The sequence below is a fragment of the Thunnus albacares genome, chromosome 4 (genome assembly GCF_914725855.1).
Source record: "Thunnus albacares chromosome 4, fThuAlb1.1, whole genome shotgun sequence".
Taxonomy (NCBI): domain Eukaryota; kingdom Metazoa; phylum Chordata; class Actinopteri; order Scombriformes; family Scombridae; genus Thunnus; species Thunnus albacares.
This window is the reverse complement of record NC_058109.1, coordinates 2886947-2907080: the sequence shown is the minus strand read 5'-3', so window position 1 is coordinate 2907080 and position 20134 is coordinate 2886947. Positions and strand designations below refer to the sequence as shown.

Sequence of the window (20134 nt, the reverse complement as noted above, 5' to 3'; positions counted from 1 at the left end):
CATCATCAACTTTTAAGCTGATATGTTGAACTTGTTAGCAAACAGTTGCTTTATTTCCACATCCAGCAGTTACGGAGCAACATTATCATTCATGTGGAGTCGTGTTTCTGTCCACCTGGTGAATGTGAGTCCAATATTCACTCTCTTTTAGCTTCTGTTTTTGCTCTCTACCGACTCCTGAGGGAAATATTTGGCTCTTTAGCTGTTGCTAAATGCTCCACTATGTTCAGGTAGCGCACAGTGGCTTTTTAGGAGCTTTCTCTCTGAAAACACCTCCCAAAAACGACGCTATGAGAGCGCTGAGAGTGAACCAGAACAGTAAAAGTTGCAGCCGGACAGATAAACAATGAGCTGAAACTCTCTATAAAGCTCCGTAAAGCCGAGAGGAGCTGCAGAGTCTCTGTAGGTTCATCACTACGAGCCAAACACATTACACACACTGACAGATCAGACTGTTATTACAGAAATACTGATTATAGCTGCTTTAAGTACAGGACTTGAGTAAATACTTTCTGCTACTACATTCCACCATTGGTGTATTTGAGCTTCTCATCATCTGTGACAGCTGAGTTTCTGCAGACGTTGGAAGACGTTTTTGACTCGTTTTCACTTTGAATTTATTTATTAGTTTCCTTTGCGGCAGAAATGAGCCTTCAGATTCTCCTCCAGGTTAAACTGAGCTTCCTAAAGACCCTTTTTTCGTGCGGAAAAGTCTAACAGACTCACTGTTTGTCACAGATGAAGTCTGAGGTTTTCAAACTTGAGTCAAAGATGCTGCCTGAGGTGAAAGAGTCAGTCGCAAAACGAGAAGTTATTTGTTAATTGTAGTTTGGCCGCTGATTTGGCTGCTTACCAACACAGTCAGCAGTTGGAGCAGCAGCAGTGGCAGTTAAGGTACTTTAAGATGTTTGGGACGGAGTCAAAACTAAACACGGACAATTCAGTTTTTATGCACCAAATATCCAGAACAAACTCCGGCTCTCAGGTCTTTTTAAATCAAGGCTGAAGACTTTTCTGTTTGCATGACATCAGATTAAGTTTGCACCCATTTTTATTCTCCTGTTTTATCTCTTTTTCTATTTTAGCTTATTTTTATCTGATATTTTCTATTTAGCTCTTTTACAATTCTATTTAAATGTATTTTAATACGTCTTGTGTTCTTTTACATCTTGTCTTGATGCCTTTTATGTCTTGCCAAAGACCTTTAGCACCCGAAAATGTGTACTCCCTCTCAGGGTCATAACTCAATCAAATCTGAACGCACAGACATCATAAACATATTTTTAGATTCAGTGTGACTTACACTTCCTGTGGATATCTTTATTTGTGATGTCTATGTGAATAAACATCCAAAAATCTGGTTAGAAATCATGGAAAAAAAAGACTTCCCATAACTCAAAACTTGCCTGTGAATCATCACATTTTTCCTTCAGTATCACAGTAATCCACTGATAGTTGTCTGTACATCCGTGTTACACTGCTAATAATTCAGCAGACTATTAATGGAGACAGTTTGATAAAAATGTAAACAAATGTAGACCAGTAGGTGGATTTTGTTACCTCTGAACAAAGCCGGGCTAGCTGTTTCCCCCTGTTTGCAGTCTTTACGCTAAGCTAAGCTAAGCTAACCAGCTGCTGGCTCCAGATCTTTTCATGTAACTCTGGCCAAGAAAGCAAATAAACGCATTTCCCGAAATGTTGGACTGTTCCTTTAACACATACTGTAGTGACATTCGGACGTGTGACAGCTCTCTCTTCAGCTCTCAGCAGCTTCCTGCAGCTTTGAAGTCAGATCCAGCAACTGTTATGAGTAACAGAGTCGTCTCTTTTCCCATCATCGGAGAGGCTGACCTTCCTTACTCCCCTCCAGATGCTCTCTCTTGTTTTACTCTCTTACCTCATGTGGACTCCTGAACACAGACATGTCCACATTTAGACAATTTACAGCCATGTTTGCAGCGCCGCCCTCCTCCAGTAACCTCCAGACTGTAGTTTGACCTCCAGTCCCGATCCCTCAGATCTGCAGACTCTCAGCTCTCGAAATCAGACACCTCCCCTACGCTTTCAGCCCTCTTCTTCCTCATTCACAGCCTTTGGTTCTTCTCTCTCAGGAGTCGGCTGCAGCAGCTGTTCGTAAGTTTAAACTTAGCCTCGTTATAACGTCAGAGTTTACTAAGCGCAGATTTACGCGTCACTAAATTAAAACCACACAAACTGGTTGTTACGTAGAGACGAGTTGCTACTAAATATTTACAGCTACTAACAGAAGGTGGAAACTTCTGTAGGGCTGCAACTAATGATTATTTTCACAATTAACCAATTAGTTTCCCAAAGCCCAAGATGGCGTCCTCAAATGTCTTATTTTGTCCCGAACAACAGTTCACAACCCAAAGACACTTGAGTTTACTGTCATAGAGAACTAAAGAAACCTGAAAATATTCACATTTGAGCTGGATTCAGAGAATTTGGACATTCTTCTCTTAAAAAATGACTCTGAATGATTAATCGTTGCAGCTCTAATCTGTTGCGTAAGTTAGCTGAATGAACCAGCGGACAAAGCTAATGTTCAGGGCTGCAACTAATGATTATTGTCATTATCGATTAATCTGACGATTATTTCCTCGATTAATCTACAAAATGTTAGAAATTAGTGAAAAATGATGGTCATAATTTTGCAGAGTAGAAGCTGACGTCTTCAAATGTCTTGACCAACAGTCCATAAACCAAGTTTATTCAGTTTACTGTCATGTACGACAAAAAAAAAATCATCAAATCCTCACATTTGAGAAGCTGTCACCTGCAAATATTTGGAAATTTTGCTTAAAAAATACTAAAAACAATTATTCAGTTATCAAAATAGTTGCCGATTAATGTTAGCGTTAGCTTGCTAATATCTGAGCCATTTAGGTTGAAGAGTGAACTTCCTGTTTACATAGTTGGCTGCTTCTTATTGGACGATGCTACAGACGTATCCTAGCAACCGATTTACACATTACTAAAGTGTTAACTAGCTAAGTATTTCTTACTTTTTAAAGGTGCAAACTGATTTAATAAATCAGTTTAAAACTAGTTAGCAGTTATTAAGAACTTAGAAAAGACTTTATGCACAAATTGTTGATGGATTTACGATCAGCTGCTGCTTTAACCTCAGTTTTTACCCTGATCCTGCTCCAGCCGTCTTTCTCTGCTTTTCTGTCCCGTCTTTAGTCAAATTTTCTGATTAATCATTCAGTTAATTGACACCACCGCTCATCAGAATGAAACTTCATGAAGTAAGCTATCAACAGTCATTCGGTGATTTACTGCTTAACTCCTGCCAAATGTCAGGTCAAAGTTCATCCTCAGACAGGTAGGCTAGTATCCTTTAACGCTGAGGCAGTGGTGATGATGAATGACTGCAGCATAAGGTTTAGATGTCACCAGAACAGGCTCAGTAATGGTCCAAATGAGTGATATTTAAAGGTTTTTAGTCTGTTTTTCCACACAGAGAATTAAGATCCATCACATTGTCATTTTAAGTTCAACGGAAGCTCGAATTTCTGGGTCATCCAGGACCAACTTGTAAAAAAGAGAAGCTCCATCATCATTTCTCTCACACAGAGAAAAAAACATTTTTTTCCAGCTGAAGTTATTACAGAAATGTTTATTCTACGTGGAAATTAAAAGTGATTTAAAAAAACAACCTTCTCAATAAAAACGGTAGTTATACGAAACCCTTCTGTGAGACAAAACGTGTCATTCAAAGACTCAAACTATATTCGAAAACTTGTTGAAAAGCTTGTCAGCGCCACAGCTGAGAGCCTGTAAAGAGAGAAACCTTGTTAGGGTTTGTGGTTACCTTGCCCTTTATCCACGAAGCTGGTGATGGTGTTGGCCAGACCCGCTGCATGCAGCGCGCTGCTGTTCAGGTCCCCGGTGGAGAGAGACCAGTACAGCGACAGCATGTAGTCGTGAGGAATCACCAGCGGCTCTTTGTGATGCGCCTCCCGGTCGCTCAGTTTGGGGTTCTTGTTGTCGGCTCCCCGCTGCGCCGCCGGAGCGGCGCTCTGCTGCTGTTTCTGCGCACCGACGGCTCTTTGCTGAGGCCCGGAGCGCGCTGGAGCAGCTGCAATCGCTCTGGAAGCAACTTTCCCGAAAGTTTTCCCCGGTGGGCCACCGCCTCCACCAGCCGCAGTCCCGATTTTCACTGCTGCATGTGCGCTGAACGCCGCGGGAGCGTGCACTTTAGTGTGAGCGTCCCCGCCGGGTAACCAGGAGCGCACAGCCTCTTTGCGCCCTAAACTGGTCGCTCTGTCCCGGTGCTGCTGCTGCAGCTGTGCCCGGCTGCCCGGCACGGCCCCGCTGCGCTGTGGCGAGGATGAGGACGCAGAAAGTTTGCTTTTGACAGCAGTCGTCTCGCCCTTAATTAACGGCGGACCCGCGCGGATCCGCGTGATCCTTGCCGGACTCACCGGTGATGTTTTCCAAGTCCCAGAAGAGGTCACCGGTTTACTGCCTGCGGCTAATGTGGACCCACCGATTCCTCCTCCGGTTCTCCCGTGAGCCTGCTCTCCTCCTCCGCCGCCTGCCGCGCGCTCCGCTGCCTCTCCAAGCCGGTGGAGGTGGTGCTCGGTCGGTCTGGTCCGGCTGAGTGAACCGAGGACGGGATGCAGGTAAATGAGAGTCCAGCAGCTCAGCAGAAGACAAAAACGCTTCACAACTTTCATCCTAAAGCCCTTTAGCCTTCTGCCAGGCCGTCATTGTAATAAACCGCAGTCTGTTCAGAATTAGGCTAATTGTTCTGTTTGCTTAAAAAAAGAAGAGGGAGTCCCGTTTGGTCCGAGTCTTTCATCCTCTGAGTTTCCTCTGCGCTCCGCCGCAGGAGAAATGATTAAAAAGAGCTTCTCCAGTCTGAAATAAGCTGTAGACATATGCGAGGCTGTAAAAGCAAAGATGTGGACTATAACTGAGTTTTATAAGTTCAAGAAACAAATCCTGCAAATCCTTCTTCTCCCATGCGTCATCTGTGAGAACCATAGTGCTGGAAAGATCCTGTCTGTGACACAAGTGCAGAAATCCAAGAGAAAAGGTGGACTCGCGTTAAACTCTCCGCGGCTCTATTCTGCTGGATATCTTGTAAGAAACTTCTTTAAATCCCACTCTTTTTCCAAGAGAGGCAAGAATGGCGTAATGCCGCTGCCTCCGTTTTTTTTTTCTCTCTTTCCCTTCAAAGTTTGAACTCCGTCCAGTGAAAATATTTAACTCACACACCAACCTGCAGGTGCTCGAAAAAATCCTCCAACAAACCTGAGCGAAGGAATTGGAAACGGAATTCCAGAAAGCTGTTTTAATTACCCCGTGATGTCATGCTGTCCAAACTCATTTAACAGCAATATTTCTTCTCAAATCTTCCTCCCCTCTTTCCACCGATGATGACTCACTCAAGCTGTAACACTAAATGGCACAAAAAAAACCAGCCCCCCCCCCCCCCCCCCCCCCCCCCCCCCGAAAAAAAAGGGACGAGAAAAACTTTGCATTATGTCATTTGAAGTGAGCAGTTTTTCTTTGCTTCTACTTTCTCCAAACAAAAAGGTTACAGGGGGGTCAGGTGATGTCAGGGCATCTCTCTGAAACACTCACACAGGTATCAAATACCAGTGAAGTATTACTTGAGTAAAAGTAGTAATACGGCTCTTAAAACCTAAAATATACTCCGTTACAGGAAGGTAAATAACTCAACAATAATATAAAAATAACACTGGATAAGCAGTAAGTAATTAGTTATTATAATTAAGTAATATAACAAACATTACATTTAAAACTGGGTCAAAATATTTTTAAATATTTATTTAATTATACTATAGTATACTCATTATACTATACTCATATACTATACCCATTATACTATACTAGACCCATTATACTGTACCCATTATACTATACTATACCCATTATACTACACCCATATATTATACCCATTATACTATACCCATTATACTGTAGTATACCCATTATATTATACTCATATACTATACCCATTATACTATACTATACCCATTATACTATACTATACCCACATACTATATTATACTCATTATACTATACCCATTATACTATATTATACTCATTATACTATACCCATATACTACATTATACTCATTATACTATACTCATATACTATATTATACTCATTATACCATACCCATATACTATACCCATTATACTATAGTATACCCATTATACTATACCCATATACTAGCCTATATTATACTCATTATACTATAGTATACCCATTATATTATACCCAAATACTTTACCCATTATACTATATTATACTCATTATACTATACCCATATACTATATTATACTCATTATACTATACCCATTATACTATAGTATACCCATTATACTATACCCATATACTATACCCATTATACTATAGTATACCCATTATACTATACCCATATACTATATTATACTTATACTATAGTATACCCATTATACTATACCCAAATACTTTACCCCTTATACTATAGTATACCATTATACTATACCCATATATTATACCCATTATACTATACTCATATACTGTACCCATTATACTATACCCATATACTTTACCCATTATACTATAGTATACCATTATACTATACCCATTATACTATACCCATATATTATACCCATAATACTATACCCATATACTGTACCCATTATACTATACCCATATACTTTACTCATTACACTATAGTATACCCATTATACTATACTCATATATTATACCCATATACTATACCCATTATACTATACCCATATACTATAGTATACCCATTATACTATACCCATTATACTATAGTATACCCATATACTATACCCATTATACTATACTCATATATTATATCCATTATACTATACCCATTATACTATACCCATATACTATACCCATTATACTATACCCATATACTATATCCATTATACTATACTCATATATTATATCCATTATACTATACCCATATACTATACCCATTATACTATACCCATATACTATACCCATTATACTATACCCATTATACTATACCCATATACTATACCCATTATACTATACCCATATACTATACCCATTATACTATACCCATATACTATACCCATTATACTATACCCATATACTATACCCATTATACTATACCCATTATACTATACCCATATACTACACCCATTATACTATACTCATATATTATACCCATTATACTATACCCATTATACTTTACCCATATACTATACCCATATTCTATATCCATTATACTATACTCATATATTATACCCATTATACTATACCCATATACTATACCCATTATACTATACCCATTATACTATACCCATATACTATACCCATTATACTTTACCCATATACTATACCCATATACTATAGTATACCCATTATACTATACTCATTATACTACACATATATTATACCCATTATACTATACCAATTATACTATACTCATATACTATACCCATTATACTATACCCATATACTATACCCATTATACTATACCCATATACTATACCCATTATACTACACATATATTATACCCATTATACTATACTCATATATTATACCCATTATACTATACCCATATATTATACCCATTATACTATACTCATATATTATACCCGTTATACTATAGTATACCCATATACTCAAAGTTAACTTATTTGCTGCTATATTGACTAAAACTGGTTTTATGAATGCTTCAGTATTTGTCCACCAGAGTTTTAAGCTCTCAGACATAATTCATGTACAGAAATAGAAAGTACACAAAATTATAACTGAACTAGGGCTGGGCGATATATCAAATTAATTTGATTAATTAAAATTTTTTTGTCTTTGCTAGATATGTAAAATATCTAAATGGTGAAAGTCGAGTTAGTACAATATACACATAAAGATTATTCTTAGTCAGAAAGTAACGTAGGTGGTAGTTGCTACATTAGCCTTTTTGAGTCACGACAGTCCCGTAATACAGGATTAAATCTGTAATATATATTATATTATATATAATTGAACAAAATCTCCCAAGAATGAAACAAAACAAATAAATAACCAAAATAATGACCTTATATATATATATCCTTATATATTTATATATATATGATTACAATATTCTCACTATTCCGACTCTCTCATGTGAGACGTGCAACAAGTGGTTTGACTTAAATTCTCCGACCAATTCTTCTGTTTCTTGTAACTTGCAGTCCTGAGAGAAGTTAAGACTGTTCTTAATTTTTCTTGGGTTATTATTACTGATTAAAAATAAACATATAGATTCGTTGACTGATGAATATATATATATATATATATATATATATATATATATATATGAATTTGAAGAATGTGACTTGACGTTACGTGTGTTTGGGCTTTAATCAGCTGCAAGCTAAAGCTAACATGCTATAAAGGCAGCATTCCTGAAGGACTAATTTAGGTCTAGTTAACATTAATGTTAGATATATTTGAAAATAAGTGCAGCTTGTTGCACTTCGGACCATTGACCTGTTCCCCCAAAAGTAATTGGCCAATGGAGACGCAGCCCTGTCACACCTGAAAGCTTTAAGTGACCACAAAAGAGAAATCACCTGATTTCCTTCTTTTGCTCCCGTCATGATCACTACAACCACCAGAAGGCGCCGTTACTGCAACATAAATGTGTAGTTTTGGGGAACTTCCTGAAATGCCTGAATCTGTAGTTTTTCTTTGTAAAACATTTAAGTTTCATCTTCACAACCTCAGAAATTACACAGAAAACACAAAAAGTAAAGTTCACTGCTTCAAAATGCAGAAATAGGTCACAGAGTCGGGTTTTCACTTTCTCCTCGTCTTTATAGTTTTTCTTCCTGTTTCCTTCCTTCGCTGGAGGACAGGAGGCTTTGGTTTTGATTCTAAAACCTTTTGCCAGTTTAATTTATGGTGCCACAAGGAGCTCCAGCTTCGTGTCATAAATTTAGTTTAGACCCAGCTCGAGGAATAATTAGCAGCCAGAAAGCTTGGGTTCAAATTTGGAGATTTTGGCAGCGGAGCCGAGTCTCTGGAGGTTTGTAACCAGAGCCGGTGTTATGGTACAGTTTCTCTTTCCCTCTCTGTCTCTCTTACTTTCTCCCCTTTTCTCTCGATCCTGCGTCTTTCACCGTGCAGCTCGGCGTGAGGGCATGATGGATGAACAGAAGCGATTGGATAATATGAGGCTGTCATGGATCACACATAAAATCAACCTGATCCAGTCAATTCGACTAAACAGCTAAAGGATGTGAGTTAACAGCGACTGGCCCGAGCGGCTGCAGCTCAGACGAGGCTCAGGAGCAGGTTTATGTTTGGTTTAATTGTAAAATAAGCTTCACTTTTCTGTATTAACAGAGTGTACTGTTGTTTCTCTCAATTTGTAGCTGAAGTCTGCCAGACTGACTTTATATGCAGATAATTTTGGCTAAAAACACATTAAGAACCACAAGTCACTTTAATTTGAGTTTAAAGTTTACAGCTACACAAGCAGACTGAGAGGTTTAATGTTCACTTCACAGCAGAAACTAAAATAGTCTGAATGTATGAAACGTTGAAAGACATCTTTGCTTTTTTATGCCTTAATGGAGCAAAAAAAAAAAAGCAAACTTTGACCTGAGAGAAAATGTCTACAATAGTCTACAGTCATGCTAGCAGCTCGGTGCGCTTTAACATGCTGATGTTTCGCTGTTTACTGTCTTAGTTAGCATGCTACTGTTAGCATGCTAACATTTGCTAATTATCACTAAACACAAGTACAGCTGAGGCTGATGAGAATGTTATTAGTTTTGATGATGATGGTGCTTTAGGAAAAGTCACCAGAGTTATAACAGTAGGCTACATCCTCTGGGGAACATGAATGAATGTGTTAACCACATTAGAGCTGCAACGATTTGTCGAATAATCGATTAGTTGATCAGCAGAAATTAAGCATTTGGTAATCAAATAATAGTTTTAGTCCAGCTTCTCAAATGGAAGGATTTGATGCTTTTTTTGTTGTACATGATAGTAAACTGAATATTCTTGGTTTTTGGACTGTTGGTCACACAAAGCAAGACATTTGAAGATGTCAACTTCTACTCTGGAAAATTATGACCATAATTTTTCACTAATTTCTGACATTTTGTAGAGAAAACGATAATCGAGAAAATAATCGTCAGATTAATAAATAATGAAAATAATCATTAGTTGCAGCCATGAACATTAGCTTTGTCAGCTGTTTCATTCAGCTAGCTTACGCAACAGATTAGAGCTGCAACTATTAATCATTTGGAGTCATTTTTTAAGAAAAGAATGTCCAAACTGTCTAAATCCAGCTCAAATGTGAATATTTTCAGGTTGTGAAAATATAACAGTAAACTCAAATATCTTGGGGTTGTGAACTGTTGTTCAGGACAAAATAAGACATTTGAGGATGTGACATTTGGGCTTTGGGAAACAATGATCGGCATTTTTCACAATTTTCTGACATTCATAGACCAAACAACTAATCGTCCACATTTTGTGGACAAAACAGTTAATCGAGAAAATAATTGACAATGAAAATAATCATTAGTTGCAGCCCTAAACCAAATTAAAGTTGTTTAGATATTTCACACAAAACCTCAAATGTCAACTTCATGGTGGCACTAACCAGCGTCAGCATGATTCATCCTCTGGAGGAATGTGCGTACAAAATTTAATGGCGGTTCATCCAAAAGGTCAAAAAAAGTCAACTGTGAATATGCAAGATGTTTCGAGGAAATATGGTTCATCTTAAGCAGGCTCGACTGGCATGCAGGAAACATTACCTTTGGTTGCATTTCCAAAAGCAAATGAGCACAGAATTATCTCTGAAATATAACTTGTTGACATTTTTTAGATTGGGACATGCAACAAGGACCCCAGGCCAGAGTCAAACCAAGGACACCAAGTGCAAACATTTCTAACACATGGAGCTGCTTTGAAGGCAAAGATCATCTCCGAGTTTAAACTTAATGGGCCAAAGAACCACATTTTATCCTGGCTAATGTCAACAACACAATAAAAAAGATTTACTCTGACACGGTTATCAACAATCTGTCATAAGTCATCATTTATAGTCTTTTAAGAGATCTGAACATTGTAACATTTTGTGAGAATTGGGAGTCAACTGTGATGGAAAGTAACTAAGTACATTTTCTCAAGTACTGTATTTAAGTACAGTTCTGAGGTACTTGTACTGTACTTGAGTATTTCCATGTGATGCTACTTTATACTTTCTACTCCACTACATTTATTTGACAGCTTTAGTTACTTTTCAGATGAAGATTTGACACAATGGATAATATAACAAGCTTTTAAAATACAACACATTGTTAAAGATGAAACCAGTGGTTTCCAACCTTTTTGTCTTTTGACGTCTTACAAAAAGCAGTGTGTAGTCGGGGTCACATTTCACATGTCTATGAGTTGTTAACAGCTCCACCAAATAGTGATTTTTCCCTCTAAACTTCTCACATGCTTTCATTTCAATAAATGTTCAAATGATCCAATATTTCAGCAAAAATCAAAGATTAGAGAAAAAGTCCAAAAACTGAAAACAGATTTGTGTATCAGAACTTTGTTTTTTCTTCTTTCCTCTCCCATTAATCATCTCACCACCCCTCAGATTTATCTGCTGACCCTTTGGAGGGCCCCGACCCCTAGGTTGGGAACCACTGGACTAAACTAGCTAACTGTATATAAAGTAGTGTAAACTAGCTCCACCTCCAGCAGCTACAACAGTAACATGCTGCTCTAACACTGATGCTTCACTATTAATAATCTAATGATGTCATATATAATAATATATCAGTCAGAGGGACCAAACCACTACTTTTACTGCAATACTTTAACTACATCAAGCTCATAATACTTATGTACTTTTACTGCAATACTTTAACTACATCAAGCTCATAATACTTATGTACTTTTACTGCAATACTTTAACTACATCAAGCTCATAATACTTATGTACTTTTACTGCAATACTTTAACTACATCAAGCTCATAATACTTATGTACTTTTACTGTAGAAGGATTTTTCATGCAGGACTTTTACTTGTAATATGTAGTATTTTTACATTGCTGTATTGGTACTTTTACTTGCAGTAAATAATCTGAGTACTTTTTCCACCACTGGGAGTCACAGAGCATCACACATTCTTGTAGATTTTTTTTCCTTCACGAGGGATGTAAGGAGTCTGTTGTCAACCAAAAACGACATAACTTGAAACAGAAATGAAATATTAGTATTCACTCTCTGATTAGATAATCACGAGTCAGTCAGTTTTTGTGCATTAAATGGTTAAAAGTCATATCCTCTGCCCGTGTTAACGCAGTCTTTGTTTGAATGTGTTCTCCTGTCCGCCCCGGGGCTTTGCCATGCAACGACAATAATAACTCAGAGAGGGTGTGTCGGCTGCACCGCTGATATTTAGACAGACAGGGGTGAGTGATGCTGCTAAACCGCACAGCGAGACAGCGTCTGCCTGAGGTTAGGCCGATAAAATAAAGAGTCAATTTGTTACCCTCCTTTCATAACTGTGAGCCACTGCTTGGAGACGCGTCCTGTTGTCGCTCAGACTCGCTGGAAACCTGCTGCTGCTACTGCTGTGTTTATAAAACTTCACACCATAGGAGGAAAAAGGTTTGTTTAGATGGCAGGATATATAGAATATTCATGGTTTGGCTGGATGTGTGTGTCAGTGGGCTGATATTGTTTTTTTATTATATAATAAGAAATAATAGTCCACTAATGTAAAAGAAGTTCCACTATAATTAAAGCTACAAAAATAATCGAGCAGGTGTGAATTCATGTTTATGTTTCTGATATTCTGTGATGTATAGAAATCTTCCATCAGCGTGGACTCCCATTAGAGGAACTATATATTTCAGCAGTCCAGCAGGCTGTGCAGCATTGTCAGACTGAAAGGTAAAAACCCACTGTCTACATATTTGTCTGACTGGGTTCACTGTTTGTGTATTTTAATGTCGCCTTAGTCAGAATGATATTTTATTCTTTGTTGTTATTTTAAAACACAGTCAGAAATACGTGTTTGACAGAGAAGCAGAGTTTCCTTCCAAACTGACTTTTCCACCATTTCCAAAAGTGACACCTACAATTATAACTTTTAACCCACACGAGCAACGTGGCTCCTGGGAGGTAAAATCCTTCTATCCACCGCTTTGGTCCAGACTGAAATATCTTGACAGCTATATAACAGCAACTATATATAAATTGTATATATGAGTTTATGGATGAGTAGTTGAGAAAAGGGGAAGGGAAGGAATAAATAAGTTTATACTTGTTCCTGCTCATTTTTGAACATGTAATATCTGATTTGTGTTGTTTATGAGAATTTGTTTATCGAGTTTGTTGTATAGATTTATTGTTTCTTTCATTTTATTGTTATTTTTGTTTTGTTTTTATCTGCTTTTTATTTTTACATGTTCAAAATAAAATTAACTACCTATTGAATGGACTGAAATGATATCTGGTATACTTTGGTGTACTTTGATGATCCCAAGCGGCAACCTCAGGGTTGTAAAATGAAGCCAAAACCTGCAGTTCCTTGAACGACCACTTGAGGCTCCAAAAGCGGGATCAATCCCCATAGACCCCCATGTTAAAATGTCCAACTTTACAGCAGAAATAAACATGTTTACAGCCTGGTACAAACAACGGTTTTGGTCTCTGTAATTTCCTCTTTCATGACAACTGTACGGGGGGTGAATTTTTTTATAACTCACCCGTTTAAATGTTATTAAGCCGTAAAGTTCTGCATAATGAAGGACATGGCTGCTTTGAGTGACAGGTCCACCAGCCGCTAGGTGGCTTGTTTCAGCCGTTCGGCCCGCCTCTTTACCCATTTTTGATTGGCTGGGAGTTAGGCAGCGTCACGCACTGCCAAGATGGCGACGGCCAGAGCGGCTCACTTTGAGCTTCAAAACCGCTCTTCAGAAACCGACGGGTGACGTCATGGTAACTACGTCCATATTTTTATACAGTGTATGGGTGATACGCCGTGTTTCCCTGTAGCGCCACCATGACGTTAGCATGTGTCGTTCAGAGTAAGACAACTGTTGAATGGATGCAGACATTCATGGTCAGATTGACGTTTTAGGTTTTTAGTAAAATATTTAAACAACTATTTGATGGATTATCATGGAATATGGAAGTCCTGCACGCATTCATGGTCACCAGGGGAAGAATCCTACTGACTTTTCCTGCGGCGCCACCAGCAGGTCAAAGTTTTCACATATTCTGAGAAATATCTCATCATCTACGAGATGGATTGGCACCACATTTTACAGACATTCATGATCCATGGGGACTTTGATCATCCTCAAAGGTTAGTTGGTCGTCACAGAGAGGCGAGGAGACATACAGTACTCTAGTAAAAGTTTTAGGTGCTAAAAGTGAAGCGCTTTCAAAAATAACTCCAATAATAGTTTTTATTTAATAATTAACTTGATACAAAGTTGAGTAAACAGCAGTGAGTTCACATGAAAAGTGACAGAAATAGTTTTGTCAAGAGTGAAAAAAAAAAAAAAAGAGAACCCTGGCTCACCTCCACACAGCCGGCCAATCATGGCGTGAAGTGGGTGTGATTGGCGGATTGTCGGTTTTCGGGAAAGCCCCCTCCTAATCCGGCGCTGTGAAGGTGTGGGGTGAGGGGGTTTATGAAGCTATTTGACCATCTGACAAGTATTTCTGATGAAGTATACTGGTGCCTTTATGACCAAATACCTGCAAAACTAATGAAAAATCTGTGCTCTTGGTTACTAATGTGATGTGTTGGAAAAAAACTGAACAACCTCAGACATTTTTTCCAAAATGAAATACTGTGTGAAAGCTTCTTCTTCTTTTCTGGCTGACCTGACGAACTCTTGGCATGGTTGTATCCTCTTAAAAGAAAGGTTTTTTTGAACAGCAGCTGAAGAAGAAAACCTCCAAAAGATTTCCTTGTTTACAGCTCGTTTACAGCTTGTTTTGGTGAAATGTCCCTTTAGGACCCAAATAATTGTCCCTGGTTGCTTCACTTCAGTTACCCCTGACTTCAGCCCCATGTCATCTGCTCCGAGTTAGGACTGTGTGTGTGTACATGTATGCGTGTATGTGTGTGTTTGTGTAAATGTAATCCTGTGCGTGTTCACCAGGTGTCACACTGTTAAACGTTGTTTTGATCAAACAAGAAGAAGATGGGATTTGTACATCAGGATGTTGGTTTGTGTGTTAAAGGGATTATGTGCCTTGCGTGACTCTCTCTGTGTGTGTGTGTGTGGGTGTGTGTGTGTGTGTGTGTGTGTGTGTGTCACCAGGTGGTTAAATTCATCACGTAAACAAGAAATTGCAAGCAAAGGTTAGAGAGCTGCTGCAAGTCTTATGTACATACTTCAGATATGTATGTTGATGTTTGTATATTATAAATAAACTAAAATGTTAATACATTTTGTCAGATTCAGAATCTAACGGTTAGTGAGGTAGATGAAGCGAGGATGAGGCAGGAATCCAAGGTGCAAAAAATGCAGAGCTGTTTTATTTTATTTTCATTTCTTTGTGGGTTTCCTTTTCAGTGTGTGTGGGTGTGTGTGTGGTTGTGTGTGTTTAAGCTCTGCAAAAGAGAGAACAAAATGATTAACATCAAATCAATTCTCAAGAGAAATTGTGTGCGATAAAGATAAATCAAATATTAAATAAGGAAATTCACTTACAGGACGCCACAACATGGCTGAGGTTCTCGTTAAGGCGAAGTGATCGTACTATCCTACCCGGCCTCAAGTGTGATCATGTGACTCCTGTCCTGTTAGATACGGTGGCCCATAAGGACAATACACACACACAAAAGCATAAACATTAAGGAAACGTGCTCCAATTCCAAAAATGCTATAAATACTAAAACACGAACAACATTAAAGAGCAAGAAAACTGGTTATTGTAATGGATCGGGGTGATGGTGGAGCCTCCTGAGCTGTAAAATTACTCACTTCTGTCTCCTCAGTCTTTTTAAAGCTGCTATATGTAATTTTCAGAAATTCCCACCCATTAGTGACACCGGTGGCCGGCGGTGAAACTGCAGTCAGCATCTTGTCGCTCGCATGTGCTCACGCTCCGTCAGCACGAGCGAGCAGCAGCAGCAGCACAAGACTATTGTGGTTTTATTTGATTCAGCTGCAGACACTTTGAACATAAGGAAAGATGAACTAGAAGTGAAAATCATCGCAATTTTCACACAGAGAAAAACCTCTAATTTACTTGTAGCCAGGGAATATAGACAGTGGTAGTTCACAGGCTGAACACTACAGCACAGCAGAGATTATTATTATTATTCTCCACTTCTTTACGCAGTGTTTTCAATGCTATATCCATATACGCCTCTGTTCGCCTTTCAACACACAAACAGCCTCTCCTTTCCTCAATGAAACATGCTATAATCTAGCATAATCCTCAACACAGCGTCCTGTATTGGTACCCATGTATTTTTCACCCCCTAGTGGTAATTATTCCCCAGACATGACGGTGCGTTTATCTATAGCACATAGATCCCTACTTGCGTTGTCCACCCCACAGTCAGCCAGAGAGGTTCATCCTCATTATCTGACAGCAGACAAATCTGATGGAAACAGGTTGTATCTGTGTTGACGCAATAAATCAAAATTAGTCCAAAAAATGCCTTGGATGGGGTTTTTTTTGCTGCTGGTCTCTGCACTGTGGAGAAGTGAGCGGAGACAGCCACGCTCCTCCTCTTCCTGTCGCTGGACTCTGTGTTGTGGTGGATGCTGGTCGTTTGTTTGACGTTAGCTGACTCCATTTCTAAGGTAACGTTAGCTAGCGTTGCACAGGAGCGAGGCAAGGCACTTGGGAGCGCACATAAATGTCACATCCTTTTGGATTTTTTTTCAGTAAAGCCGTCCCGAGTCGTTTACATAGAAATCAGTCCACAGGCTGTCGAGAAAGTCGGGGAAGGTCTCATGGAGTCACACGGCTGATTAGTTTACATTATTTCTAATTGACATTGTGGGTGTATGTGATGTGCTGTGTGTTGCTTTGTATTCTGTATTTTGTACGGTGTGTTCTGTGTGTTTTTTGTCGGGGACTACAGATGCAAACTAGCTTCAAGCTAACTCTGGTGCAGTGCATCTTTAATGTTTCAAACTGCACACTGTCCCATTCAATAAATAAATCAATCAAATGTATTTATGTTACAATTTGTTCATATATTGGCAATAGAAAGCGATTAATACATGAAAACCGCCTCACAATTCTTACATTTTGCAAGTTAGTTGGAATTTTGAAATTCGCAACTCAAGAATGAGCGGCGTTGAGGCTGAAATTGTTGCTCCATCTCACCAGACAGTGAAATCAAATCTGCAGGTTTAGCAGGAGCCCACCGCCGCTCAGCGCTACGCTGAGTGTGAGCGCAACTTCTGTAGTTGGAGTTGGCATTTCAGCCGGATGACGAGCAAAGCAGGACACTGGAAGTGTGCTAAAGCTGAGCTACAGACCTCCAGCTAAGTTTGAAAAAATGACTTTTACTGTGTGTGAGGAAACGTCGGCGTGATCTCACCGTTTTGAAACATCCTGTTGAGTCTCAGCTGTGCAACAGCAGGTTCTTCACTTCATTCAGGATCAGACTCTGCTTCATAGACGCTATATACTGTCTGACATCTCCAACTGCAGACATTACTCCGAGTAAAAAGCCCACTGTTCTGAAGATACACTCTGGAGTTGAAGTTCAGTGACTACCAGCCTCACTGCTCTCCAGACTCCGTTAACATATTGCTCAATTTAACAGATCCAGGTTCCTCGTTACTCAGATACTCCTCCTAAATCATAATGTATGACTTTATGACTCCTAAAGAAAGATTTTTTCATTTCAGCTCTTCTGTAAACTAACTTAAATAAACTAAAGATTTTTAACATTATTGTTTGACAGCCTACAGTCAGCTGTGTACTAATGATTGATTGGTTTTAACTGTTTTTGTGATGTTAATAGTTTGATGTTGTGAAATAACTTTATTAAACTAAAAGTCCTGCATTCAAAACGTATGTAACAATAAACATTTTTATCAGCTAAATGTAGATAAATATTATCAGATAAAATCTTCAACTGTTTCCTTCTGTCGGAGGAAAACTTCTGTTAACATGATGTTAAATTTCATCATCTACTTCTTCTAAAAGATCATTTATGATTCCTTACGACTCATAAACAGACACTAACTCACTCTGTGAACATTTAACATATAATGAAAAGTGAATAAACGTGATGTTTCCCCCGATAATCCTCGTCTGTCTTAACAATTTACACATTTTTATAACTGCTGATTTATTAAATCCAAGTTTTACTGAGTGAAACATGATGCAGAATTTAGCAGAAGACCTCAGTAATATATATTAAGACTTGATTGTCGTCTTTTGCCTTTAACCTAACGTTATTCTATGTACACAACTCCTGTCTTTACGTGGATACTCATGCGACACATCTTTGGGAAGTTAAGATTCTTGTGATTCGATTGATGCAAACCATTTCGAGATACAATCACCACAGCAGGTACAATCAACACCTCTGTCAGACCAACAAACAATTACAAAATTCATGCTACTCATCTAAGAAGCCTCATATTACTCCACTGACTGAAAATAAAATATTTACTCCATTATTACATCAATGTCGTAATCTTCCCACGTATTTTCCATCATAACTCGCATTAGCATGAAAACAGTAGCCACATCTCGGTATCAAAATGGCCGCTGCGCTCTAATGTTTTGATTGATACCTCACTTGACCCAACAAGAGCTTCCGTGTCTTGTCCGCAGCCTACAATAGCCAACGAGAGTCCACGTTGAAAGGAGGTGCCTGCCCCCTTTTCTTCTGTGTAAAGCTCGAGCCAATGACTGTTGCTTCAAATAGCCAATGAAATTCTGAAAATGATCATATGCTGTTTAGTGGATAATATAAAGTCATAAATGGAAATTATGTTCATTTAAAGTTTGTTGTGTGTTACTTTTTATATTAACTGTTTTTCCACCATAGCACCTCTTTTGACTCTTTTATATGCACAAAGTTTAGTTTCAACAGGGGAACAAAGCACTATAATGTGTTTATGCTTCAGTTACTCTGAAACAGGGGTTATTTGGTGTCTTTAAATGGCCTTTTTCTGGAAGCAGCCTAGAAATACCCTCAGAAAAACATGTAAAATATTATTTTCCTGTGGTATTGTTATTAAATTTGAACTTGGACTAGGTAAGGCTCCATGCTGTGGTCCCATTGTGTTTTCCAGCTAATAAGTCCCAGCTATACGTCATCATGCAGGCATCGGTTTGCAAAAAAAAAAATTCAGGCGGAAATAAAAACCTTCTACTTCAGTTTGACATGCCTATTAAAAAATAATGATGTTTTATGATGTGACAGCGCTGTGGTTAACGTCTGGTTAGGTTAAGGCACAAAAACACTTGGTTAGGGTTTAGAGAAAGATCATGGTTTGGGTTAAAATGATCACTTGCACGTCAAAGTAAACTAAAAAAACTCCAGGGAGAGTGTGTATTTTCGGCACAGTGGGCTTTTGTTTTCGGGATAATGGGCTGTTGGACCAATGGCCAATCTGGATTGTAAGGAAAGATGGATTTAGAGAAATCTAAACAACTGTTGGTGAATAAAATGTCACAGATATGTTTAAAAAGACTCAGTATTTATATAACAAAAGAGTCAAAACGGGCCTTAATACCAGATATTTAAGAGAAACACAACAATGGTGGTGATAGAGGTCACATGGCTCAGGTCCTGTCTGTTTTCAAATATGTTATAAATCCATCCATGATTTTGTCATCCTGTTTTTCTCTGTTGTATTTCTGTAATTTTGGGAAACAAACAGGTCGCTTCATTTTCTACAAATTTCCTGGAAATTTTCAGTGTAGTTCGCAGGCACGTTAACGGTCAATTTTAAGAACATTTGACAGAAAACTGTGGTACAAATTATAAAAATGGGAAAAAGGTTACTGTGGTTGAGTTGTAGTTTCATGTTATTTCAACATTTTTTTCAATAATTTCCTAAAAGTAGTTGCTGTGTAACTTTTCATTCTTATGTAATTTGGTAGTAAAA

General features: G+C 38.4%; 1 protein-coding gene across 1 annotated transcript in view; it reads right to left on the bottom strand.

Annotated features, from left to right (window-relative positions):
- Nucleotides 1–5700, bottom strand: part of gdf5 (growth differentiation factor 5) — a 12438-nt gene extending 6738 nt beyond the window's left edge. The window contains exon 1 of the mRNA XM_044350156.1: nucleotides 3839–5700. Coding sequence (XP_044206091.1) covers nucleotides 3839–4706 — 868 coding nt within the window. The 5' untranslated portion in view covers nucleotides 4707–5700. The remainder of the gene's footprint in view (nucleotides 1–3838) is intronic.
- Nucleotides 5701–20134: the final 14434 nt, after the last annotated feature.